This window comes from Oncorhynchus keta, chromosome 15 (genome assembly GCF_023373465.1).
Source record: "Oncorhynchus keta strain PuntledgeMale-10-30-2019 chromosome 15, Oket_V2, whole genome shotgun sequence".
Taxonomy (NCBI): Eukaryota; Metazoa; Chordata; class Actinopteri; order Salmoniformes; family Salmonidae; genus Oncorhynchus; species Oncorhynchus keta.
In genome coordinates, this window is record NC_068435.1 from 44,410,588 (window position 1) to 44,438,161 (window position 27,574).

General features: G+C 40.7%; 1 protein-coding gene across 5 annotated transcripts; it reads right to left on the reverse strand.

The window, feature by feature from the left end:
• Positions 1-27,574, reverse strand: LOC118395038 (glutamate decarboxylase 1-like). Of its 5 annotated transcripts, XM_035788814.2 has the most exons (18): positions 27,320-27,574; positions 23,355-23,526; positions 20,995-21,139; positions 19,106-19,159; positions 12,988-13,140; positions 12,546-12,788; positions 10,291-10,381; positions 4,283-4,395; positions 3,891-4,006; positions 3,684-3,763; positions 3,536-3,590; positions 3,223-3,339; positions 3,078-3,142; positions 2,926-3,004; positions 2,606-2,755; positions 2,330-2,437; positions 2,084-2,176; positions 1-1,990 (listed from the first exon to the last, which is right to left on the reverse strand). In XM_035788814.2, exons 3-18 carry the CDS (start codon positions 21,068-21,070, stop codon positions 1,817-1,819), a joined length of 1,767 nt encoding a protein of 588 aa, XP_035644707.1. In that variant the 5' UTR covers positions 21,071-21,139; positions 23,355-23,526; positions 27,320-27,574; the 3' UTR covers positions 1-1,816. The 5 variants fall into 5 exon arrangements, with proteins under 5 accessions (XP_035644707.1, XP_035644706.1, XP_035644708.1 ...); XM_035788813.1 differs by lacking the exons at positions 23,355-23,526; positions 27,320-27,574 and adding an exon at positions 22,979-23,121; XM_035788815.2 differs by lacking the exons at positions 23,355-23,526; positions 27,320-27,574 and adding an exon at positions 22,673-22,830.

Below are 27,574 nucleotides of genomic sequence, written 5' to 3' on the forward strand. Positions count from 1 at the left end.
TCTGTTTCTTAATAGACTTTATTGTAGCTGCACATTGCATGATTGTGAGTTAAAGTGCCTATGGTACCTTCCTAAAGACAATTCTCCCACTACGGCTTCATACACATTAAGATTGGTCACATGGTTTAGGTCACTGTGCAGTTTACTTAGCTGGTCCCTACATAACATCAAGAAATGAATTATATTTCTATAATCACATCATTCTTAAAATACTGCAATACACATCCATTTAAAATGGAAGAAATAAAGAAGGATATTGCTGTGCAAAGACACTAACTGAAACTCTTACATTTTCCAATGAGTTCCCAAAACACTGAGAGTACAGGAAATATGGAACATAATAAGCAATAATATTACATTTTTCTAATTATATTTCTGTCAGACAGGAGCAATCCTCTTTCTCTCCATCAAGAAGAGTACATTCCCCTCTCGATAGCCTTGTGCTTCTTGCTAGACGAAGGACTGACAAGTTAACACCAGAGTTGACACCAAAAAGCCGGTAAGGCTGCTTCTCAAATGACACCATCGATACCATATATATATATATGGCTCTTGGCAAATTAATAGATGTATAATCTCCTTATAATAATTAAGTATCATACAGTCAATCGGATCACTGCACAACATTCAGTCAGAGCGACACAATCACAGATACACAATATCCCGATTGCACTGGGGATCAGGGCAATTAAGTAACATATTTAGGATATCTTACATGTGATTTAGTGTATTTCTGCTATCTAAAGGGCTGTGGATTGCTGTATGTTCCCGATTCACTTTCTTTGGCTCACATATTCACTATAATATAATATATCATTGACTAATAGCATTATTAATCAAAACATACAGATTACATAGAGGCTATAGAATATACATAAAATATACATTTACAAATGGAGGAAAATACTTGACTTTTGAAACACTGGTAATGTCACAAATAATTCATATTTTAACTTTATATATATTTATAGTTATCATATTAGTATTTAAACATCTTCAAAAATGACATACTGTTTGCTTGTTCCACACAGGCCAAGAGCCAGTGTTTTACACTCTGCAAGTAGAATTTGCCTTTAGACACAGATCCAGGATCAGCTTACCCTCCCCAATACCTAAAATTAATAATATTAACCATTAGGGAGAAAAACATAATACTGACACTTGATCAGTAACTAGGGGCATTTTCAGCCAATAGTCAACACTAAGGTCATAGTTCAAAGGTCAATAAAGCATTAGGTTACAGCATGGGGTACATACACTGTTACACACACACACACCTTCTCCACGAAACACACACTGGAGGTCAAGGTTTAACGCTAGGAGAAAGGGTTGGTGCATCTGTCTCTAGAATTATATATATGCTGAGTGCAAGTGATGCATCGTGTATATCATAATATTCACATATCATAGTATATTGTATACTATATGTGCTCTCAGGCATTTCTTTGTTTTCACACACACACGCATACACACACACACCGATGTAGAGGGTTTCCCTGTGTTACCTTACCTTACATCATTTCATCTACCTAATCTACTGTGCAACACAGACAAATAACTGCTTTACGGACTTGAACACACACACAACACAGTACTCTACTACAAACACACACATACAAACATTAGTCAAACTTTAGTATTGGAGTGTGTACCCATCATGCCATAAAAGCTGTGGTTTACACATCCTACCTTCAGAGAGAATTGTTTAGGACAAATCAAGAACAGCTCCAAAATTCTCTCAGAGCCCGATTAGTGTGGTCACAGGTAAAACATTGAAAACTGCAGTTCCGGCCTCTGTCTACTGTGTTGGTGCTATCTACAGGTCACGCCCCAGCCTCTCGATCTCGTCAATAAGGAAGTCGATGTCTGACTGGAGGGCTGCAGGGTTGGAGATGACCATGCGGAAGAAGTTGACCTTCTGGCCCTGAGGCTGGTAGCCCACCATGGTCGTACCAGACTCCATCATCATTGCTTTGATATTGGGCGCCACCTGGAGGATGGGAGGAGAATAGAACATATTTTAGAATACTGGAATAAACGTGTCTGGAACATTTGAAAAGATAGAAGACGGTACAACAATTACCTTGTGAAGTTTCTCTCGATACTCTTTGCTGTTGTGTTCCATGCCTCTCAGGCTGGGTGGAATGTACCAGAAACATACATTGGTGTGCTGGGGCTACGGAGAGAAGACACACATTTAGAATATTTTGACCTTAATTAAGGATTTGTTTTATTACTATAATTTTTTCAGCACCCCTACGTCCTGCGGCTGTGGAAGGAAGGGGGGGATGACTGAGGGAGGAAAGGAAAAACTAGGTCAGTTGCTTACCACTCCATCGAACACCATCTCGTATCCCTCTCTGTTTCTGATCTTGTCGTAGAGGTACTGAGACAGGTCCAGACACTTGTCAATGTGCTGCTCAAATCCTATGGTGCCCTGTGGAAAAAAATATAAATATTAAAATGATTAATAAGAGCTGAAAATACAGAGGTGCTGGCTGGGGACAGCAGGGCATTCCTATAAGTGTTGAAACCCCATTGTGGTCTATATGTAATTAGAAGCCTGGATATGACCAAATACTAGATTCATGTAACATTGACTCACCTTGGCCTTCCACATGAGCCAGAACTTAAAGATGTCAACGTGGCGCCCACACTGGATGGCTTTGTCACCCGTGTCATAGCTGACATCATACTGTTTATCAGGCTGGAACAGGTACCCTGCGCACATTGAGTTACAGCCCGCCAGAATACCCTACAGAGAAAAAGAACAGGGTTATATAGAGAGTGAGAGTGTCTCTCTCTCTCTGTGTGTGTGTGTGTGTGTGTGTGTGTGTGTGTGTGTGTGTGTGTGTGTGTGTGTGCGTGCGTGCGTGCGTGCGTGCGTGCGTGCGTGCGTGCGTGCGTGCGTGCGCTTGTCCTCACCTTCTCTCTGACCAGGATGGCGGAGCACTGTAGAGGCACTCCCATCATCTTGTGAGGATTCCACGTGACAGAGTTAGCCCTAAAAGAGGAACAGCAGTCGTTACCGTGTTTGTAGTGTGAATTAAGGAATGTTTGTGTGTGTGTGTCAGTACCTCTCAACACCGCTGAACTTATGGCGATGCTTCCTGGACATCAGGAGACCACCTCCCCATGCACCCTGGAGAAAGAACACACGCACCAATAGAACAATAGGAAAAAACAATATTGTCCCCAAACACACAAACACACTGTACTCACGTCTACGTGCAACCACATGTTGTATTTCTCGCAGATGTCAGCGATCTCATTGATGGGGTCAAATGCTCCGTAAACAGTGGAACCAGCTGTAGCGTTCACAAACAGTGGATGATAACCCTGGAGGAACACAATATCACAGGAGTCACAAAGTGACATAACCCTTCATGTAAGAAACAGAGAGAGAAAGAGAGAGAGAGAGACGGACATACAGACAGAGACAAAAAGAGATGGAGAGACAGAGGAAACGACAGAGAGAGAGACAGACAGGGAGAGAGAGATATACAGAGACAGAAGGAAGGAGAGAGAGAATCACCTTCTGCTTGACATCGAGGATCTTAGCTTCTAGATCAGCAGGAATAACTCTCCCCCTGAGAAAGAACAGGAACAGAGAACCAGCTGATCTATCTTAATGTATATCTACAGTGGGTCAGGTGCGACCTTTGTGTGTAGCTGTAGCGTACCTCTCATCTGTGCTCAGCAGGACCACGTTCTCTGAACCAAAGCCCAGAGCTGCCCCTGCCTTCTTGATAGAGTAGTGGCTCTGTGGGATTACAGAAAAATACAGGAAGTTAAACAATTTAAAAACCGACACTATTGATGATTTCTTCAGAGTGTGTTTTTGCTTGTGAGTGTGCATGTGTGTGTGCGTGTGTGTGCGTGTGACGTACATGTTCTGATGTGAAAAGCACCAGACGGGGAGCGGCAGACATGCCCTTGGTCTTGACCTCAGGGAAGTACTTGTAGCGAGCGATCATCACACTGTACATGTTAGAGATGGCACCCCCTGTGGACAGAGAGAGAATGACTGGTCAGAACAGGACCATGGACAGCAGCTAGTCCAATACAGGCAGACATGACCACCTGATTTTGGCACAATCCAATGATACATTTCCACATGACAGGACAATAAAAGGTATCCAGTCCTGTTGTACATGATCACTTCTATATTGGAAAGATATCAAACAGTATTGGACATGCAGTAACACACATAACTTACTCACACACTATATGCCTGCACACACACACACACACACACACACACATTCCATATTCTACATACCTGGTGAGAATATTCCGTCCCCCTCTCCTGAGGGCCAGCCAATCATCTCTCTCATCTTCTTCAGCGTCAGCTGCTCCATCAGGACAAACACTGGAGCGATCTCATAGGTGAACCTGACGGCCAATATATTAATACACAAATCAATCAATTCATACAACTACCGATTCACTAAAAACAATATTTATTGCAACATTTCACTTAAAATATTTAGGTCACATAGACCTTTGACCCTTTTCCTACGTTCCAGCTAAGACTCCTTCCGGTGAACAAAAGTTAAACATATTCAAGGATGTTATTTTTGCACGGCTAAACTGAGCTGAGGACTCAGAGCTACTGCTAGAACTGCAAGACAACCCTATGGACTCAAAGTTCCATTAAATTAGCCTCACACACACACACACACACACACACACACACACACACACACACACACACACACACACACATTTACGCACACAAGCAAATTGAACTAATTAAAATTTGCCTGATATGAGACAGGGAGCAGACATTCATATTCAAATCCTTTTTAAAGTGTCAGTCAGCGTTTAATTAAAGCACACAAAGCTCTGATGATTATCTGTCAATCCTGTCAATCACAACAGAGGCTTTTGATGCGACTGGCTGAAGGGTGTGTGTGTGTGTGTGTGTGTGTGTGTGTGTGTGTGGGAGGGGGGCTTGTGTTGGGGAGAGATAAGAAGGCTTTAGCCCCAAATCTATTTCCTGCTTCAGAGTGGAGGAAGAGAAAAAGAGAATGAATGAGAGAGTGAAGGAGAGAGAGGGGGAGCACAGGTGTGGAACCAATGGAATGGAGAGGAAAGGGAAGACAAGATGCAGATGTAGAGACAGAGACAGAGGAGACAGAGATGACAACAGAGAGGCTTTTGTTTCAATCTCTATTGAATATTGAGATCAGGGTTTGACTCATTTCATAATTGAATTGAGAATGCCTCATAAATTCCAATTCAATTCTTGAATTTGAATTGAAGTAGTAAACAGGATTCAGAATCACAATTCAAATTTGAATCAATGGGAAAAATAATTGAATTCAGTAACTCAATGAAATTCAAATGCCTCTTCTATTCCACATGAGGTGTAGTCTATACAAATATACATCTTGTACATAAAACATCACACAGGTCGTTATATTACATGCATATAGAATATTGTTGAAAAAAATTGAAATTAATCTTGAAATGGATGGTCAAGGAAGACAAAACTTGTATGCGAATCAGTGGAGGCTGCTGAGGGGAGGACGGCTCATAATAATGTCTGGAACGGAGCTAATGGAATGGCATCAAACACATGGAAACCATGTATTGGATGTATTTGATACCAAATGCAACATTTCCCAGAATGCATTAGTTCAACCCTCAAGTTGACCCTGAAGCCTTCAAAAAGAAGCAAATAAATGAAATGGTTGGGGGACAAAGAATAGTATATTCTAACCACTAAGGTTAAAAGGTATATGAGCATTGTTTCCAGAGGAAAGTGATATATTCTTTGGTATCTGGAAGTGTGACCTTTAAGATTCAATGAAATTCTCATGTTCTATGACTGAGTGGAATTTATTTGAAATGCACTGAACTGAATTATACTTCCTGTTATTCAAATTCAAATTCTACATCCTGTCGGGAGTGGCCAATTCAATTCAAATTTCAATGAGTTTAAAATGGGAGTCAATTCAAACATTCTAAATTGAGCCCCACCCTGGCTGAGATGTTGTGATTTGATCATTTCAGAAAGAGAGGGCAACATCTCTGGTTGACTGAAATGATCTATGACATTTGTAAGCGACTCTGGGTTGGGTTGTGTGAATTTCGTGGCCCTAAGGCTATGTACCTCTGATGCCTGACCTCCCCACATCCTTCCCCTTCCTTCCCCGCCTCCCTCACCCCTCCACCTATGGCACATTTCCAATTACAATTTACCCCAGAATTCTACCCAAAAGGCTCACTCTGCCATAGCTCTGGCGGACTAAATTGGAGCCAAGGCAAGGCCCGGGGTATATTTCAACTAGCATTTACATAACAATTGCTAGATGTGAACTTTGACACCTTCTCACAAAAGCAAAAGTCTCGAATGATGCAAAGGCTGTTGATTCTGCTCGTGGAAACACGAGAACATTAGATGCCCACTATTTTTGTGGGTAAATCTCATTGGGAAAGCACCACAACTGTGTAACAAGGCCAGTTACACAACACACACACAACCCCCCTTCTACCCTTCACAGCCCTCCCCTCATCATCTGGGGACAGGGGAGCCGCACTGACAGACACACAAATACACACAGAAGAGGGGAGGAAGAGAGAGGGGAAGGGGAATAAGACATGACCACGAGGGGAATGGAAGACATTTGTGGCAAAGAGGATAGTAGGGGGAAGATAGCTTTTTTTTTTTAAAGAAAACCTTTATTTTACTAGGCAAGCCAGTTAAGAACAAATTCTTATTTACAATGACGGCCTAGGAACAATAGGTTAACTGCCTTGTTCAGGGGCAGAACGACAGATTTTCACCCTGTCAGCTCAGGGATTCAATCTAGCAACCTTTCAGTTACTGGCCCAACTCTCTAACCCCTAAGCTACCTGCCGCCCCAAGAAGAAGGAGGAAGGAAGGGAGAGGAAATGTAAAAAAAAAAAGTAAAGGGAGAGGAAATGAGAATGAGAGCGAGAGAACAGAGAGGGAGAGAGAGAGAGCGAGAGAGGTAATTCTAGGCAGCAGCCCTATAATTAATGTGCATGTATTCTGTCTGTAACAGCCATCCTGGGGAGAGTTTGATTAGAACATTAGGTGCCAGTCAATACGCCAGCACAGATTATGACTGATGGGCCCTAATTACACAGACGCACGCACACACATGGCCGGATTAAGAAATCATAGGACCCGGGGCTTTGTTTTGTTTTTTATGATTGGCAAATCTGACTGACAAACTGAGATCAATCTGGTCTTCAATTCAAACAATGAATAGCCCAGGACAATGAAGCGACATACAGATTGTACAATATTAGCAGGCAATATATATATATATATATATACAGTACCAGTCAAAAGTTTGGACAAACCTTATCATTCAAGGGATTTTCTTTATTTTCACTATTTCCTACATTGTATAATAATAGTGAAGAGATCAAAACTACGAAATAACACATATGGAATCATGTAGTAACCAAAAAAGTGTTCAACCTTGAATTGTAAATAAATCCCAACAGCGTCACCAGCAAGCACCCCACACCATCACACCTCCTCCTCCATGCTTCACAGTGCAAACCACGTCTCACAAAGACAAGATAGTTGGACCAAAAATATCCAATATGGACTCATCAGACCAAAGGACATATTTCCACCGGTCTGATGTCCATTGCTCGTGTTTCTTGGCCAAGCAAGTCTCTTCTTATTATTTCTGTCCTTTAGTAGGGGTTCCTTTTCAGCAATGTTATTTCATAGTTATGATGTCTTCACTATTATTCTACAATGTAGGAAATAGTAAAAAATAAAGTAAAATCCTGGAATGAGTAGGTGTGTGCAAACTTTTGACTGGTAGTGTGTGTGTGTGTGTGTGTGTGTGTGTGTGTGTGTGTGTGTGTGTGTGTGTGTGTGTGTGTGTGTGTGTGTGTGTGTGTGTGTGTGTGTGTATATATATATACACATACATATATATATATATATATATACACATACATATATATACATATATATATATATATATATATATATATATATATATATATATATATATATATATATATATATATATACTAAAGGGTTCAATGACTCAGAAAATCACAGACTTACAAAATGTCACTGTTAAAACATCCTATTTGCCTTACTTACAAGCAGAGCATAATCTTATATAAGGAAGACAGAATATTTTGACAAATCTGCCGATTTCAGTTGAGCACAAAGGATAATACTTTTTCCACATCTCGGGCAATAATATCTATAATGGCGATCATTATCACAATCACAGCCAATCATTGGTCTTTTCAGGGTGAAAATTACCCTTCAGTCACCTGCCTGTCCTATGGGACAGCCCCTAAATGCCCTCATATTATCCCCAACCCAGACCTCCTAAGTGACTCTGAGCACCATTGTGTCAGTTGTGTGCATGTGTGTGTCTGTGTGTGCAAGTGCAAAGGAAAATCAGTCTTTATCTACAGGGACAATAGAGCCAGAATGAGTCCTCCACAGGGAGCCGGGGCAGTCAGTCGCTGAGTGTGACAGGGTTTTCAGTGCCGCCGGGCGGCCATTGTGTGTGGGGCCCAGCTGGGCTATCTGCTAAGACCAGCTCACAATGAGCCTGCAGTCAATGGGGCGTTAACACGATCTCCTGAATCTGGGCCAGGCTGAACTGGTGTGTGTGTGTGTGTGTGTGTGTGTGTGTGTGTGTGTGTGTGTGTGTGTGTGTGTGTGTGTGTGTGTGTGTGTGTGTGTGTGTGTGTGTGTGTGTGTGTGTGTGTGTGTGTGTGTGTGTGTGTGTGTGTGTGTGTGTGTGTGTGTGTGTGTGTGTGTGTGTAGTGTGTATCACAATTTTGTGTCCCTGCTCTCTGAGCCTCTCTCTCTCGGCATGGTTCCAAGTTTCCAACCGAGAGAAGAGATGGAGTTTTCCAAGCAGGGTGATTGCCTAAGCTAATGTTTAAGAAAGAAGTGAAGCATCTCTTTTCAATCTTGTTCTGTTACTATCAAACTCTGATCTTGAATTGCTCTTGTTTTATTACCATTAATGAACATGTCTGGTCTCTCAAAATCCTGTGTTCTAATTAAGCAATAAGGCCCGGGGGGGGTGATATATGGCCAATATACCACAGCTAAGGGCTGTCACGACTGCCCCTGAACTTGGCAGTTAACCCACTGTTCCTATGCTGTCATTGAAAATAAAAATGTGTTCTTAACTGACTTGCCTAGTTAAATAAAGGTAAAATAAAAGAAATCTCAATATTTACCATGGCTGTCAGCCAATCAGCATTCAGGGCTCAAACCACCCAGTTTATAATTAAGCAATAGGGCCTGAGGAGGTGTGGTATATGGCCAATATACCACGGCTAAGGGCCGTTCTTATGCATGATGCAACGCGCAGTGCCTGGACACAACCCTTAGCCGTGGTACATCTGCCATTTATCACAAACCCCAGAGCAGCCTTAATGCTATTATAAACTGGCTACCAACTTAATTAGAGCGGTAAAAAGAAAAGTTTCGTCATACCTGTGGTATACAGTCTGATATACCACGGCTGTCAGCCAATCAGCATTCAGGGCTCGAACCACCCAGTTTATAATCATGTATTGTCTGTGATCTCTCTTCTATCTGTACGTCTCTCTTGCAGCTCTGGCATTGCCCTGCTTGCTCTCTCTTGTAATGCTGTAGTCATTTCTCTTTGTTATTTATTTGGTCTTTCATGGTCCTGTGTTGTTTAGCTCTGCAGGGCTTCATACCCTCTGTCAGAGTGGGCCACCAACTAAAACTGAGTTCTGATCAATGTTAACCAGCCCGTGGGGCGTGTGTGTGTGTGTGTGTGTGTGTGTGTGTGTGTGTGTGTGTGTGTGTGTGTGTGTGTGTGTGTGTGTGTGTGTGTGTGTGTGTGTGTGTGTGTGTGTGTGTGTGTGTGTGTGTTATCTGAGATGTACAGTATTCAGGCCTACTGTTCGATACACGGTTGGTACAGTGCCACCATCAGTCAGGTCAAAACCAAAATTGTATACAACGATCTTATATGAGCTTAATTTTAAACACTTTTGACCTGACCAATCAGAGGCCTTGGCCTTTGTTTAACCCCCGAGGTTAAAGATCTCCGATTCCGATTCTGTAACTGAGCAGGTCTGAGGGGAACCACACTTCCTGAAAAATAAGGATTTTATTATATTTTTTGCTACATGGTGGAAATCCTTTAAATGTCAATCACAACCCACTGGGGCTTTCCAGTAAACGTTGGCGAGCCAGCACTGTGATGTCCACATCACATGCACACACACAGACACACATACACACACACACAAAAACAACAGTGTATGTCTCACATGTTTGTGTTGGCTGTAGAGGTGAGCCACTCCCCAGCCAGCCCAATGATGTCCAGCCCAGTAGAGAGTTGGTTGAAGAACCGCGGATGACCTGGGACACAAAGAGAGAGAGATGAGAGATTCTATCTCAAAGGGACTTCCTGGATTAAATAAAGGTTCCTAAAGAAACAAAAGAACGTAGTGGAATATTTGCCTGGATGGTTTCAATAACCTTATAAAAACACCCCGTGTTTTCTTCACCCTGGGGGGCTGAAACAGTGTGTGTGTTCTTTCCAGCTATTAAAAGGAACCACTTTAAGTTAAAACGAGAAAAAAAAGAAAAAAAAACACATTCACTCTTCTCTGTATTCCTATTGTGACCGGAGCCGCAGTGAAACATTTGCCTTGGAGGTGCTGATAACAAGGTTACATGACAACCACGTTGTCTGAGTTCACATAAAGATGCTCACAAAGCTTGACGTTTAAGTTTGAAAGATATTGAACAAACAACAAACATCATCACTGGGCTACCACTGTTGTATTTACAGTTGAAGTCGGAAGTTTACATAAGCCAGACTACGGTTTGCAACTGCATATGGGGACAAAGATTGTACTTTTTGGAGAGATGTCCTCTGGTCTGATGAAACAAAAATAGAACTGTTTGGTCATAATGACCACCGTTATGTTCGGAGGAAAAAGGGGGAGGATTGCAAGCCAAAGAACACCATCCCAACCGTGAAACACGAGGTGGCAGCATCATGTTGTGGGGGTGCTTTGCTGCAGGAGGGACTGGTGCACTTCACAAAATAGATGGCATCATGAGGAAAGGAAAATTATGTGGATATATTGAAGCAACATCTCAAGACATCAGTCAGGAAGTTAAAGCTTGGTCTCAATGACCCCAAGTATACTTCCAAAGTTGTGGCAAAATGGCTTAAGAACAACAAAGTCAAGGTATTGGAGTGGCCATCACAAAGCCCTGACCTCAATCCTATAGAAAATGTGTGGGCAGAACTGAAAAGGCGTGTGCGAGCAAGAGGCCTACAAACCTGACTCAGTTACACCAGCTCTGTCAGGAGGAATGGGCCAACATTCACCCAACTTATTGTGGGAAGCTTGTGGAAGGCTACCTGAAACGTTTGACCCAAGTTAAACAATTTGAAGGCAATACTACCAAATACTAATTGAGTGTATGTAAACTTCTGACCCACTGGGAATGTGATGGAAGAAATAAAAGCTGTAATAAATCATTCTCTCTACAATTATTCTGACATTTCACGTTCTTAAAATAGAGTGGTGATCCTATCTGACCTAAGACAGGGAATTTTTATTGGAGATATGAAAGGCGAAGCGGATTTGCTCCCACTCTGTTGGCATAGTGCGGCACCGTGGACAGAGAGTCAGTGGACTAAAGGCATGGGAATCAACTGAGGTAGGCTAATTAACACAGACTATTTTTTTCTTAGCTATCATCACTTTGTGTGTGTAAATGATAAATGAATTAAGCTAAAGGTCTTTAGGAAGGAAAACCCAAGGGACAGCTTGACTGTTGTTGTTCCTAACGGCTTGCATCCCTGCCGGCGGTACTTGGTTTAATAAGAAGAGAGGAAGGAGAAGAGGTTGTCAACGGAATTACCAGGGGGATAATAACCCGTCATTGTGATTGGTTGTAGCCTATCGAGGGAACAGCTTATGGTTTTGTGTAGAATTCCATTCTGCTCATGTGGTGTGAACACGAGCAGATGACCGTGACAAAGATCAAAACATATTGTAGCCCAATGCACTAATTACTGTGAAAAACATGACATGCAATATGTTCAATAAAACAGTGCATTATTAAACACTTCCAGATAGCCTATACAATATAAACATATTATAGGCCATGGTCCTACTATATAGGTTGGTTTAGTTTCATATAACCTAACCATTTAAGCTTTACAGCAATCTTGTTTGTTTTGGATTGGAATGTAGCTTTTAAAGAGCAGAATTGACCGTCTTTTGTTTCTAATCTAATTTCCAATTAACGAAGGAGAGAAACTACAACCTATCTTAATGAGCTTTATAAGTTAAGGCTTTTTCCAATGAAAAGCTTTTAGTCTGCCTGGCTTGGTGAGAGAAAACTGCTTTTATAAGAAAGAAAAGAGAAGGAAAAAAAGTTATACACACAAAAACTGTCCCAAAAGCATGAAAAGCAAACATCTGGTCTTAAAACTTGTAACATATTTCACGTAATTATGTTGTGGCTAATTTAGTGGTCTATGTTGTACAGTATGTACCTGTTCGCACGCCGTACTTGAGCGTGTCCCTGCAGTCCACAAGGATCTGCTCAAGGGACTCTGGCTGGTCAGAGAGCTCGAGGTTGAAGCCCTCCATGCCCTCGAGCAGCTGATGCGGATGGTGGAAGTCCAGAACCTTGGTGGAACGGTCAAACGACTTCCTGACGTAGTTGGTGAGGATGTCCACAAGTTCCAATAAGAACTGCATAGTGGCCTCTTCTCCATTTTTGGCGGGAAGTAAATCTAGAAGAATTAGGGGGAAAGCATTTACAAAATGAAAACAAATGTATGTAGAGGCTGGATTCCCTCATAGATAAGGGGGCCTGTAACAAACTAGCAACATTGTAGGTCTAGACCAGCGTTCACTACATGTCTAGAAAATGAAAGATAAAAAAAAGAGTTGGCCTATATTGAATGTCTGGCAAGAATAAACTTCGCTTACCTCTCGCAAACATGTTGGAGAAATCGGTCTCAGTGCGGCAGAAGCGCGCATCCCGGTCGCTGTTGACACAGGAGAACAGGTTCTTCTGGCGTTCTGAGAGCGAGCCTGCGAGCCGGCCTTCCTCCCCTAGACTGTTATTCTTCTGCAGGAACCCTATGGTGTTGCATGGAGCAGCATGAGTGGGGGAACACGCTTGGTTAACACTGCCCAACATCGCTAGATAAATAACTTGATAATGACTTTTATTCAAAGACCTGAGTTTTATATATCCTTGTTATCAGTTACAAATGCAACACAGGTCTTTGTGGTGTCCTCTCTCAGACAGCACTTATATAACCGGGTGGTAATCCCCATACAGCAGGAGGGTTATGGATCAATGTATGGATGAGGGTTGCCTGTGTGTGTCTGTGTATGTGAGTGTGTGTGTGTGTGCTTGCATGGGTGCCCTGCCAGACCCTGCACAGTGACATAAACCCATAACCCAGACATGCTGTAAAAAGTTTTTTTTGGACAGTAGTTACACCTAACAGAAATAGGTTATTTTGGACAGTAGTTACACCTAATGGAACCAGGTTTTGTTGGACAATTGTTACACCTAATGGAAACAGGTTATTTTTGACAATTGTCAAACCTAATGGAAGCAGGCTATTTTGGACAGTAGGTACACTTAATGGAAACAGGTTGTTTTGGCCAGAAGTCACACCTAATGGAAGCAGGTTGTTTTGGACAGTATTTACTCCAAATGGAAAAAGGTTACTTTGGACATTTGTCAAACTGAATGGAAACAGGTTATGTTGGACTATTGTCAAACCTAATGGAAACAGGTTCTTTTGGACAGTATTTACTCCAAATGGAAACAGGTTGTTTTGGCCAGAAGTCACACCTAATGGAAGCAGGTTGTTTTGGACAGTATTTACTTCAAATGGAAAAAGGTTACTTTGGACATTTGTCAAACTGAATGGAAACAGGTTATGTTGGACTATTGTCAAACCTAATGGAAACAGGTTATTTTGAACAGTAGATACACTTAATGGAAACATGTTATTTTGGACAGTAGGTACACCTAATGGAAACTGGATCTTTTTGACAGTAGTCACAGCTAATGGAAGCAGATTGTTTTGGACAGTTGTTACACTTAATGGAAGCAGGCATGTTATTGTGGACAGTAGGCACACCTAATGGAAACAGGTTATTTCTTGACTATTGTCAAACCTAATTGAAACAGATTATTTGGGACAGGAGTCAAGCCTAATGGAAGCAGGTTATTTTGGACAGTAGTTACACGTAATGGAATCAGGATATTTTGCACAATTGTTACACCTAATGGAAGCATGTTATTTTGGACAGTAGTCACACCTAATGGAAGCAGGTTGTTTTGTACAGTAGTTAAACCTAACGGAAACAGGTTATTTTGGGCAATTGTCAAACCTAATGGAAACAGGTTATTTTGGACAGTAGGTACACCTAATGGAAGCAGGTTATTTTGGACAATTGTTACACCTAATGGAAGCAGGTTATTTGGGACAGTAGTTACACCTAATGGAAGCAGGTTATTTGGGACAGTAGTTACACCTAATGGAAACACATTCTTTTGGACAGTAGTTACATGTAATGGAAGCTCATTATTTTGGCCAGTAGTCACACCTAATGGAAGCAGGTTGTTTTGGACAGTAGTTACACCTAATGGAAGCAGATTATTTTGGCCACCAGTCACCCCTAATGGAAACAGTTTTTTTGGATAGTAGTTACACCTAATGGAAGCAGGCTATTTTGGACAGTAGTTACACCTAACGAAAACATGTTATTTTGGATGGTAGGTGCACCTAATGGAAACACATTCTTCTGGACAGTAGTTACACATAATGGAAACAGGTTATTTTAGACAGTAGTTACACGTATTGGAAGCAGGCTATTTTGGACAGTAGTTACACCTAATGCAAACACGTTATTTTGGACAGTAGTTACACCTAATGGAAACAGGTTATTTTGGACAATTGTTACACCTAATGGAAGCAGGTTATTTTGCACAGTAGCTACACCTAATGGAAACATGTTATGTTGGACAGTAGCTACACCTAATGGAAACATGTTATGTTGGACAGGATTTACACCTAACGGAAACAGGTTATTTTGGACAATTGTCAAACCTAATGGAAACAGGTTATTTTGGACAGTAGCTACACCTCATGGAAACAGGTTGTTTTGGACAGTAGGTACACCTATTGGAAATCTGTTATTTCAGACAGTAGTTACACCTAATGGAAACACATTATTTTGGAAGGTAGTTACACCTAATGGAAACACATTATTTTGGAAGGTAGTTACACCTAATGGAAACACATTATTTTGGAAGGTAGTTACACCTAATGGAAACACATTATTTTGGAAGGTAGTTACACCTAATGGAAACACATTATTTTGGAAGGTAGTTACACCTAATGGAAACACATTATTTTGGAAGTTAGTTACACCTAATGGAAACACATTATTTTGGAAGGTAGTTACACCTAATGGAAACACATTATTTTGGAAGGTAGTTACACCTAATGGAAACACATTATTTTGGAAGTTAGTTACACCTAATGGAAACACATTATTTTGGAAGGTAGTTACACCTAATGGAAACACATTATTTTGGAAGGTAGTTACACCTAATGGAAACACATTATTTTGGAAGGTAGTTACATCTGATGGAAACACATTATTTTGGAAGGTAGTTACACCTAATGGAAACACATTATTTTGGAAGGTAGTTACATCTGATGGAAACACATTATTTTGGAAGGTAGTTACATCTGATGGAAACACATTATTTTGGAAGGTAGTTACACCTAATGGAAACACATTATTTTGGAAGGTAGTTACACCTAATGGAAACACATTATTTTGGAAGGTAGTTACACCTAATGGAAACACATTATTTTGGAAGGTAGTTACACCTAATGGAAACACATTATTTTGGAAGGTAGTTACACCTAATGGAAACACATTATTTTGGAAGTTAGTTACACCTAATGGAAACACATTATTTTGGAAGGTAGTTACACCTAATGGAAACACATTATTTTGGAAGGTAGTTACATCTGATGGAAACACATTATTTTGGAAGGTAGTTACACCTAATGGAAACACATTATTTTGGAAGGTAGTTACACCTAATGGAAACACATTATTTTGGAAGTTAGTTACACCTAATGGAAACACATTATTTTGGAAGGTAGTTACACCTAATGGAAACACATTATTTTGGAAGGTAGTTACACCTAATGGAAACACATTATTTTGGAAGGTAGTTACACCTGATGGAAACACATTATTTTGGAAGGTAGTTACACCTAATGGAAACACATTATTTTGGAAGGTAGTTACACCTAATGGAAACACATTATTTTGGAAGGTAGTTACACCTAATGGAAACACATTATTTTGGAAGGTAGTTACACCTAATGGAAACACATTATGAATCAATTGTGTCAGCTCTAGCTCTTTTTTAGTTGCATTTGTCATAACTACTAAATTAAATAAAAAACGCCAATACATTACAAAGTTTTATTTCCAATTAACAATGGTACAGTGAAAAGGTCAGTAGGGAGCTTTGTGCTCCCATCTGCTCCTTACTCAACCATGAAGTTCTTTGCCAGTTCCTGAGCCTGCAGCCTGTCAATTGAACTAACCTACAGACCCGTTTAACTACAATGACATAATCAGTTACGGTTACATAAACCTTTAAGTTTTAACATGTGGTTGTTTATCTACCTTAGTTGAATGCACTGGCTGAAGTCGCTCTCGATTAAAAGCGTCTGCCAAATTACCAAAATGTAAATGTACAAATGTACAGTTGGAAAGCATGCTGACGATTCATCTAATGAGCTCTGCCCCCTAAAAATACATACTCTTTGACCAAGCAAAATTTGCTCAGTTAATTTCTACATGAATGAATCTGGTGCACATCAAGTTCCACCGAGTTAAATCAGTAAATCAGTCTACAACAATTATATTCCGCCATCAAACATTAATTGTTCGTGTAATGTTAACAAAACATGATAGAGCAAATCTTAAAGGCAGCCAAAAATGTTTGTGTAGAGGAGACATTATGGAAGGGAAAGGGGATACCTAGTTATTTGAACAACTGAATTGATTCTACCATTTAAGCCAACCCATTCGAATCAGACTGGGGTTAATGACGGATGCGAGACATTTAACGGGCTCTGGATAGGCTAGTCTATTTTTTACTAATGTCCGTGTGTATTAATAACCCATTGATTTTAGAGAAAAACCTATAGCAGACAACCATCAGAAAATGTCATTATGGAAGGATTTAAACATCTATTTTTCACGTCATACAGTTTTAAGTAAATGATTCTATCAACATCGGATGTTAAAAATGTTTTACTTTATCGAACAGACAAGACTCTCAATATCTAAGAGACAAGGCTCTCTGAAACAGAACCCCTTTTCTGTTTCAGAGCCTCAGAGATCCTTTCATTTAAATGTACTCCCCTAATCTTGAATGGCAGATTGGCACTGATTATTTTACAAGACCAGCAGCCTCGATAAACTGCTGGTTGGTTCCCGTTAATCTTCCCTCTCATCCGCAGGACCCGTATCTTTACTGAAAGGAGCTGACGACTATAACGGCCTGTAAATCCAACACTGACATAGGCCAGCATATAACAACTCAGCACAATTTTATGATGACTGTTGTCACAGAGGGATTTTTCAGTTTTCTCCTCCCCACAAAAGAAAAATGATTTCAACCCCGAGAACAAAACGATTCCTTATCAGACTAAAGGGGATATTATAGAAACGAGGGTAAATTATTGGGCCTGGTGCATGCATAATGAACATACATTTGAAAATTACTCATAAGGCCTAAGCAATGTCCTCTATAAAATTAATCAGTGAATAAACATGTTTCCTCGTATATTGCGGTAAATTATTTCGTTATTAAGGTTATTTGCAGGGTTATAAGGGAGGTTAAATAGTGTTGATTTTATCCGGCAGGGGGCGTCCTCATTACGGGGCAGGTTACCTAATTATGTGGGCCTTCCGTACAAATTATAGTTCTGCATCGTAACTCTCGAGCTAAAACCCATTTATTCTTAGGCTAATGACATCCTCTTCTTTGTTTTTGGATTGAACCAATGGTAGGACAATGCATACTTTTGCAATTAAATGTTAACTTGACGTTATCAAAAAAAAACCCTGCCACCAAAACATGTTGGACTGAAATCAATGAAAGTAGGAAGGATTTCTGAAAGGAAATATATTTTTCTCAATGTGTGATGACGTCAAACCAATCCTAGACGTAATCGAAAAAAAGATTAAATATACAGGGTCCAGGAAAAAAAAGGTCATCTAAGATTCCTGTTGGAAAAATACTGGATTCAATCGTTTCACCTTGCTGGATTGGCTAACATAACAGAGGCTTTATGGAACCTCCCAGATTTACCAAACCCACGCCTTCCCCACGTCATCTCATCGACGTCATCACATCTAATTTTATAAGGTATATAAAAAAATACGTTTTGCATAAAGATACCCAAATCCATACCACCTCCAAACGGAAAGGCGAGGAAATTAATGTTTAAAAAAATTATAACGCGTTGATAATAAAATACAAAACTGGAATTAGAACATGTATTATTTAGTATATAGCCCTAGTTTATGCACACACCATGTGAGCAGCTAATTCTGCATTGAAAACCTATTGGACAGCTCTATCTCGACAAATATTCAATGTTTAGGCATTTTCTACATTTCTGAGGCGGATTGTTACTTGCTGTAGTGTAGGCCTGTATCCTATCCTTTGCCAACTGCAGAGATATGGATAGGAAGGGACATGGGGTGCCTCGCGGGGTCGGGGCGGGAACCCCGGCGCGCCGTGCTTGGCCTAAAGCTAATTGCCAACTGACCTTTAGGAGATGAGAATGTGGAGTGACAGTCAGCGACGGCCTTGCCCTAATATTAGCATAGTATAGCATCATTATGCTGGGTATGGAGATGGGCCTATGAGGCTTCATATGCCTACAAAGTCAAATGACAACGTTTCTCGTAGGCTATTGCAGTGAATCAAATTAGATTGCCGTTGTTGATCGTTCATGGGTCTAAAACTTACCACAGATCTTCATCCCCAGTTTCCGCGTGCATCCTTGCATCCACGCGTCATAGTCTAAAACAGAATGTTTGGGGAGAACGTTTGAAAATTCGATTCTGGAATAATGAATAGTGTGATTTGGGTGACAGTGGATTCGTTTTTATAAAGCGTATGGTGGCAGTGTATGGCACAACGGAGTGAAGAAGCATGAAGCAGACTCACATGCAGAAGAAGCAGCAGCCTCTAGAGCTCACGCCACCCTTTCTCAAACCCCATTGGGAGGAAACAAAGCAGCGCTGACCTTAGATCAGTGCGATTATTAGCCTATTCCTGAACATTCGAATTGTTCGGAATCCACACAGTCCAAACAAAATGGGCCATTAGAGGCCCACACTGGCACGCACCCGGCAAAAGGGGACGTTTTAAATAAACACCCGTGAAATGAGCTCGCGAAGGAGAGCAGAAATTAATTGGGTGAAACACAGTATTTTGGTTTGACGCGAGATGGTGATGTCTGGCTGGCCGTTTGGACACGCACGCACGCACACACACACACACGCGCGCGCACACACCAGGCAGTATAGGGAGAACTACTGCAGCATAGGGAAAACAACCTATAGGCGACGTATTTTGATATTGCATGAACATACAGATGGAACATGGCATCATAGCCAAACAAAACAAGCACACAGAGTCAAGCAATGGACGGTAACAAGGCACATCTATATGCATATGAGCCTTATGGTAGTGTCGGATAGAACGTCTCGAGGTGTCCCTCAGAGGACAAGGTAAACGCAGCCCGAACACACTCGCACACAAGGAACCACCGGCCGCCTCAGGTATGTATGAGAGACAGAACGTTGGCAGCGAGATAATGGCAACAATCAACAGTAGCAGCAGAGAGACAGGCAGAGTTTAAACAACATCACAGGCTTTTTGAAACGGTTGTGCATTATGTAAAACAAACACATTCTTCCTCTGTCAAATTGCCTATCAAATGAAGTCAATTTTCCATATTAGGCCAATGGATTTAATGGCTGAAATTTCAGGCTGATTGACAAGGCCTAGGCTTCCATTTTTCACAAACAAAAATGACTTGGCCTAGGTCTAAAGAGAAGCGGGTTTGGGGATTTTTCTTAACTAAAATGTAACTGTCAGTGGGTAGACTAAAAGGCTAATTTCAGTAATAACTACTAAATGCCCTCTTCTTTCAGTGTTCGATGGTAAAAATGATCGAAGCGGGTCTCTATTACATTAACATCCCTCCTCCGCGTACACTTCGCCAATGTCATAGAAAACGAAAGCAAGCCGTAATCACGAGCAACGGAGTGCCTGCAATTACCAGCCATTTCCCTGCGTAATTGCGCTGGTAACAGCTCTCTCAGTGATGCACGACCACACATTGGATAGATTAAGAGGGGATAAATGATTGAAATTATTTTTAAAAAATGTATCACCAATTTGAATGCTAAAATTCAGAATATATCTTTTGCCAATAAATAATAGCATAGGCCTACATTTAGTGTTTAGGTTATTAGGCCTATTTTAAAATCGAGAACATTTTAAACATTATTTGACAGGCCAAATTAAAAAAAGGCATAACCAAAGTAAATTCGATAGGCTTATTCTAAATAACTGTGATTTCTATTCCAAAAATAATTCCTTCCCGATGCCCTGCGCTGAAGACATAACGACGCACTACGAGGCAATTTACAGGAGGTCAGTTTCTCAGTGCGCGCCGCTGATCCGTTAGACAGCGGCAGGCAGTTGTGATAGCTCTGTTTTTAACCGGAATGATTAACGACGTCGCCCACACGGTAAAGAGCCAGAGTGAGACTCGTTTTTATCAGGCAGAGAGGGAGTGAGGTAGGGAGAGGGAGAGAGAGGAATGAGAAGAAAGAGAGACCTACTTGTGGATGAAGGTCGTAAATTGGCGGAGTTGGGGTCCTGGTCCCCGCCAGCGGCTGTCGGTTCAGACGTGGCCATCAGTCCTCCGTTATTCCCGTGCGCTCCGGGACTCTTATCAGATTATCAATGAGAATAACCAATCGGTTGCTGAAAACAAATGGCCAAGTGTTAAGACATATGGCTAATATTAAACAAATAAATAACCGGATTCATGTTTGAAAGTTTGTCTATTTACATAGCCTAAAATAGGCAACATTAGCTTAATTTGACCAATGAAATTGAGCTTTAATTAACCGTGCAGTGACCATATACGAAGAGGATGATGCATCATTTGTTGTATTATCTGCCTCTTTGACGGAGATAATTTATTCTAGAACGTGGCTCGCATTTGCCGATCGAAGGGAGATAAATCAGTGGTGATCGGTTTGAGAAGATTTGTCTCAAGCCACACACGTAGGCCTACCCAGGCGCGTGGGTCCGTCTGTCAAACGCAGAAATGCATTCGGACGTTAACATCGCGGGCATTCAATACTGGACCCAAATAAAGTCGGCAAATCTGACAGAAATTTAAGGCTACGCTATTCTAACCTTAGCCTATAAACACGAACGAAAAAAAAACTGTCCCCTGTGAAGTTTTTATGGGTCGTTAAAGCGAAATCATCCCCATCTCAGAGCCATCAGTCTTGGGCGCTCGAGCTAAGCGATGAGCACCAGACCGTTCAGTCTACTTAATTAGATCAAAGAGCACGAAAACAAAGGAGTTTCGTGCCTCAATAATAAAGCAAATAAACAGGCCTAGGTCTAATCCACAAACAAATCATCCTTAACAGACCTATTCATAATGAGAAATATGCTAAACGAAAAACCCTACCACAATGATGTGCAATGGAATTATTTGACACATTTTGTCAAATAATTATTGGTTTAGTAAGAAAAATATATAATTGATTGGGCAGCCTACTGAAATCCGTTGGAAAATGGATAGCATATCGATTTTTAATTATGACGATCTTTGAATAACCACGGCGAAGCCAGCACCAGTCATTGTTAATAAGGAATAGTTAGGCTAATGATGGAATCGTGCTACTCATATAGACTATAAATAACAATAGCCTACCATTGCTCAAAACATGTTAATTGTTTCTTAATTATACACTTTTGAACGAGAGAGATATGGAAATCTGAACATTCAAGCGACAGGTCTTTTGCAAAAATATTTATGCTTTTCTAAACCAATCTCATCCTTTTTTCGACTCCAATAAGAATGAGCATCGCAACAATGTAGCAGTTGTTGAGCGCTGTGCAGCATTCAAAAACAAAAACTCACGGTTATATTATGGAAAAATAAATCAATACTACAATATAGGCTGTTCGGAAACGTGAGGGCGCTCGCGCTATGAGACTATAGGCTACCTTACCGTCTGCGGGTGCACAGGTTGTCGTGTCCAGAAACTATCACCAAAGAACCGAATTACAGTTCTCTATCCACCCAACGTTCTGAGACGCAAGACAGTCCAAAGCCAACGACACCGGAATACCAATGGAGTACGAGAAATTCAACCCAGCAGCGTGCGAATGACCTTTTTTCCCTCAAGAATGTGTCATTTTTCAATTATTTCGGAGCGCCTGAATCGCCTATTTATCCACTTTAACGCACGCACACGTGAGTCATAGCATTACCTCCCTCTGGCACGAAATTAAGCTTCTTCACGACCACTGACGTGTGTCGCCTTTTCTGTGAGTGGGATACTTTATTTCAGCAGGTTTGATTGTCATGAGAAATGCATAGCTCCATTACGATCCCCAATCACGAAGTGTCACTCTTAGGAAGTTTGATTGCAATCAAGTCCTCAATAGCCTATTTACTAACCTAGGTGATGTTCAACACGACCAAAAATAACAACGGAGGTTTTATTTGCGTCACTGGCACCTGTCAATCAAAGGAAAAAATGGACAAAATTGTGTTGGCCAACACTAGTAGCCTACCAGATATGGACTTTGGATGGACTCCGTTTTGCTCAGAAGGCTAGGCATATCGATGAAATGTTATCACAGAGAAATGGACAAGTGCTAGCCTATTCATTTTCGTCTGTGCTGTTGTCCAGATGTAGTTTTGTGGATTGCGACGCTAGACTGATATGACGACTCGAGACACGAGGGGGCGCCTCGACTGCGTTCACAGATCTCTGTGGTCAGGCAGCGTTGATGGAATTTATTTCCAAAATGGTGAAAACCATGTAATCTCTTGCCTATGCTGTGCTGAACAACATATTGTTTGGAACATGTCCAAATAAATATCCTATACCCCCTAGCCTATAGGCTGAATAGTAAAACAAGAAAAAGATTAGCATGGTATACACACCTGAGGAAGTTTAGGGAATTGACCTATCAACCCCATTATCCCAAGCAGCAGGGCTCCAATGGGAAGTGTTCTCTCTACTGCCGAAATGCCCCTGCTTTCACTCTCTCTTTCCTCTTTCACCGCACCCCTTCTTTTTGGATGTTCTCTTCCTTTCCACTTGTTCTCTCTTCACCTTGTCAGAACAGACCTTTATAGACAGTGCATTCGGAAAGCATTGAGACCCATTCCCCTTTTTCCTCATTTTGTTACGTTACAGCCTTGTTCTAAAATGGATTGAATTGCACTACCGTTCAAAAGTTTGGGGTCACTTAGAAATGTCCTTGTTTTTGAAGAAAAGCAACAAAAACATTGTCCATTAAAATAACATCAAATTGATCAGAAATACAGTGTAGACATTGTTCATGTTATATATTTTAAATAAAAATATATGTTTTATTTCACCTTTATTTAACCAGGTAGGCCAGTTGAGAACAAGTTCTCATTTACAACTGCGACCTGGCCAAGATAAAGCAAAGCAGTGCGACACAAACAACAACACAGAGTTACACATGGAATAAACAAACATACAGCCAATAATGCAATAGAAAAAGTCAATATATAGTGTGTGCAAATGAGGTAGGATAAGGGAGGTAAGACAATAAATAGTAATAAATAGTGACAAAATAATTGCAATATATAAGACTATACAATATATCTACATAGGCGTACAGAGGCCCATTATCAGCAACCATCATTCCTATGTTCCAATAGCACGTTGTGTTAGCTAATCCAAGTTTATCATTTTAAAAAGGCTAATTGATCATTAGAAAACCCTTTTGCAATTATGTTAGCAGAGCTGAAAACTGTTGTCCTCTGATTAAAGAAGCAATAAAACTGGCCTTCTTTAGACTAGTTGAGTATCTGGAGCATCAGCATTTGTGGGTTCAATTACAGGCTCAAAATGGCCAGAAACAAAAAACATTCTTCTGAAACTCGTCAGTCTATTTTTGTTCTGAGAAATGAAGGCTATTCCATGTGAGAAATTGCCAAGAAACTGAAGATCTCAAACAACGCTGTGTACTATTCCAGCGCAAACTGTCTCTAACCAGAATAGAAAGAGGAGTGGGAGGCCCCGGTGCACAGCGGAACAAGAGGACAAGTACATTAGAGTGTCTAGTTTGAGAAACAGAAAAAGTCCTGAACTGGCAGCTTCATTAAATAGTACCCGAAAAACACTCGTCTCAACATCAACAGTGAAGAGGGGACTCCGGGATGCTGGCCTTCTAGGCATAGTCCCCCGTCCAGTGTCTGTGTTCTTTTGTCCATCTGAATCGTTTCATTTTATTGGCCAGTCTGAGGTATGGCTTTTTCTCTTTGCAACTCTGCTTAGAAGGCTCTGTTTCACAAGTTTGAACCGCACAGTACAGTACTGCACAGTTCTGTACACTAGAGCACAGTACAGTAGAGTATAGTACGGTACAGCAGTATTTAATTTAGTAGAGTACAGTACAGTATAGTTTAATTCAGTAGAGTACAGTACAGTTCAGTACAATAGAGAGTACATTAGAGTAAGGGAGGGTACAATACAGTATATTATACTGTACTATACTGTGCTATACTATATTTGTCTTTACCTTTCTTTACCATACTCTCCTGTGATCTACTGTACAGTGCTGTCCAACCGGACCAATTCGGAACCAATCATCGTATGCAATGTTTGGGCCAAATCAAGGTCAGTCTGGACTGGACCAAATTTGAACCAATTATAGACATCTATGTTTGGGCTGAATATATGCAGGTCCGGGCCGGACGTCTGTGGACGTTGAAATCAAGGCCAATTGATGCACAATGTCTTGTAATATTTATTTCTGTTTGGACCCCAGGAAGAGTAGCTTCTGTCTTGGCAACAGCTAATGGGGATCCTCATAAAATACTAAATACTAAATCTGAAACAAACATAGACATCTATGTTTGGGCCAAATCAAGGCCGGTCCAGACCAAATCTGAACCCAACATATGTTGGTCCGCACCGCACCAAAATCAAGGCTGGTCTGGACCAAAAAAAGACAGCAGGGTCAGAAGACTTCAGGACCAAAGAAAAGACACCCAAAAGACATCGCTGCCGGTCCATACTGCGTGGGATGTGATTGTTTTAATGATTCCGGTTCTACTTGCAGAAATCTAAAGAGCAAGTTTCGACTTTGTACAGGAGTAGTTACTGCGAAATTAACCCTTTTGTGTTGAAGAAGCCGGAAAGACACAGATGTCAGGACAGTGAACCTTATTGTGTTATTTACAGTGCCTTCAGAAAGTAGTCATACTCCTTGACTTATTTCACATTATGTTGTTACAGCCTGAATTCAAAATTTATTTAAAAAAAAATGTTTTTCACCCATCTACACACACCCCATAATGACAAAGTGAAAATATGTTTTTAGAAGATTTTGCAAATGCATTGAAAATGAAATACATAAATATCTAATTTACATAAGTAATTACACCTCTGAGTCAATACATGTTAGAATCACATTTGGCAGTGATTACAGCTGTGAGTCTTTCTGAATAAGTATCTTTGCAAACCTGGATTGTACAATATTTGCACATTATTCACTTTAAAATTATTCAAGCTCTGCCAAGGTAGCTGTTGATCATTGCTAGACAGCCATTTTTAAGTCTTGCCATAGATTTTCAAGCCGATTTAAGTCAAAACTGTAAGTAGGCCACTCAGGAACATTCAACTTCGTCTTGGTAAACAACTCCAGTGTATATTTTGTCTTGTCTTTGAGGTTATTGTCCTGCTGAAAGGTTAATTTGTCTCCCAGTGTCTGTTGGAAAGCAGACTGAAACAGGTTTTCCTCTAGGTTTTTGCCTGTGCTTAGCTCTATTCCATTTCCGTGTATCCCTAAAAACCCCCATGTCCTTGCTGATGACAAGCATACTCATAACATGATGCAGCCACCACCATGCTTGAAAATATGAAGAGTGGTACTTAGTGATATGTTGTGTTGGATTTGCCCCAAACATAACGGTTTTCAGAACATAACGTTAATTTCTTCGCCACAATTTTTACAGTTTTACTTTAGTGCCTTATTGCAAACAGGATGCATGTTTTTGAATATTTTCATACATGTACAGGCTTCCTTTCCACTCTGTCATTTAAGTTAGTATTGTGGAGTAACTACAATGTGGTTAATCCACTGTAACTGTTTTAAAGTCACCTTTGGCCTCATAGTGAAATCCTTGAGCGGTTTCCTTCCTCTCCGGCAACTGAGTTAGGAATGACAGCTGTTTCTTTGTAGTGACTGGGTGTATTGATACACCATCCAAAGTGTAATTAATAACTTCACCATGCTCAATGGGATATTCAATGTCTGCCTTTTTTATTTTTACCCATCAACCAATAGATGCCCTTCTTTGCGAGGCATTTCAGAACCTCCCTGGCCTTTGTGGTTTAATCTGTTTTTGAAATGCTGACCTTACATTGTATGTGTGGGATACAGAGATGATGTAGTCATTTAAAAATCACGTTAAACGCTATTATTGCACACAGAGTGAGTCCATGCAACTTATTATGTGACCTTTTGAAGCATTTTTTAATTTTTTTTATATCCCTGAACTGATTTAGGCTTGCCATAACAAAGGGGTTTAATACTTATTGACTAAAGACATTTCAGATTTTCATTTGTAATTCATTTGTAATAATGTCTGAAAACATAACTCCAGTTTGACATTGGGGTATTATGGGGTATTGTGTGTAGACCGGTAACACAAAATCTCAATACATTTTAAATTCAGGCTGTAACACAACAAAATATGGAAAAAGTCAAGGGGTGTGAATACTTTCTGAAGGCACTGCACATGAAGATTAAACAGGTACAAAAATGTGTGCGCTGTGACTGCCTCACCAAGACAATATAAGAATGTGAAATAAAAAACATGAACTACATTTATGTTTTATATATTCATATAAAAGGGAAAGTAACTACCTGGTGTGTTGACTGTCTGTCAGACTAGGCAGTGTGCTGGTGACAGCTATGGGGTGAGGTGAGAGGGTGAACATGGTTTATGTCTCCCCAGCTTCTTTTCCTCTTCTTAATTTGATGATGAGGAGAGGGAAGAAGAGCTGTCTGAGCTCTGTACAGTCTTCATCCCTCCCAGATTCCTCTGAGTCATCTTCATCACTGGAGTCTGAACCATCATCACCATAATCAGTTTCCTCATCTTGGCTTTTCTCCTTTTGC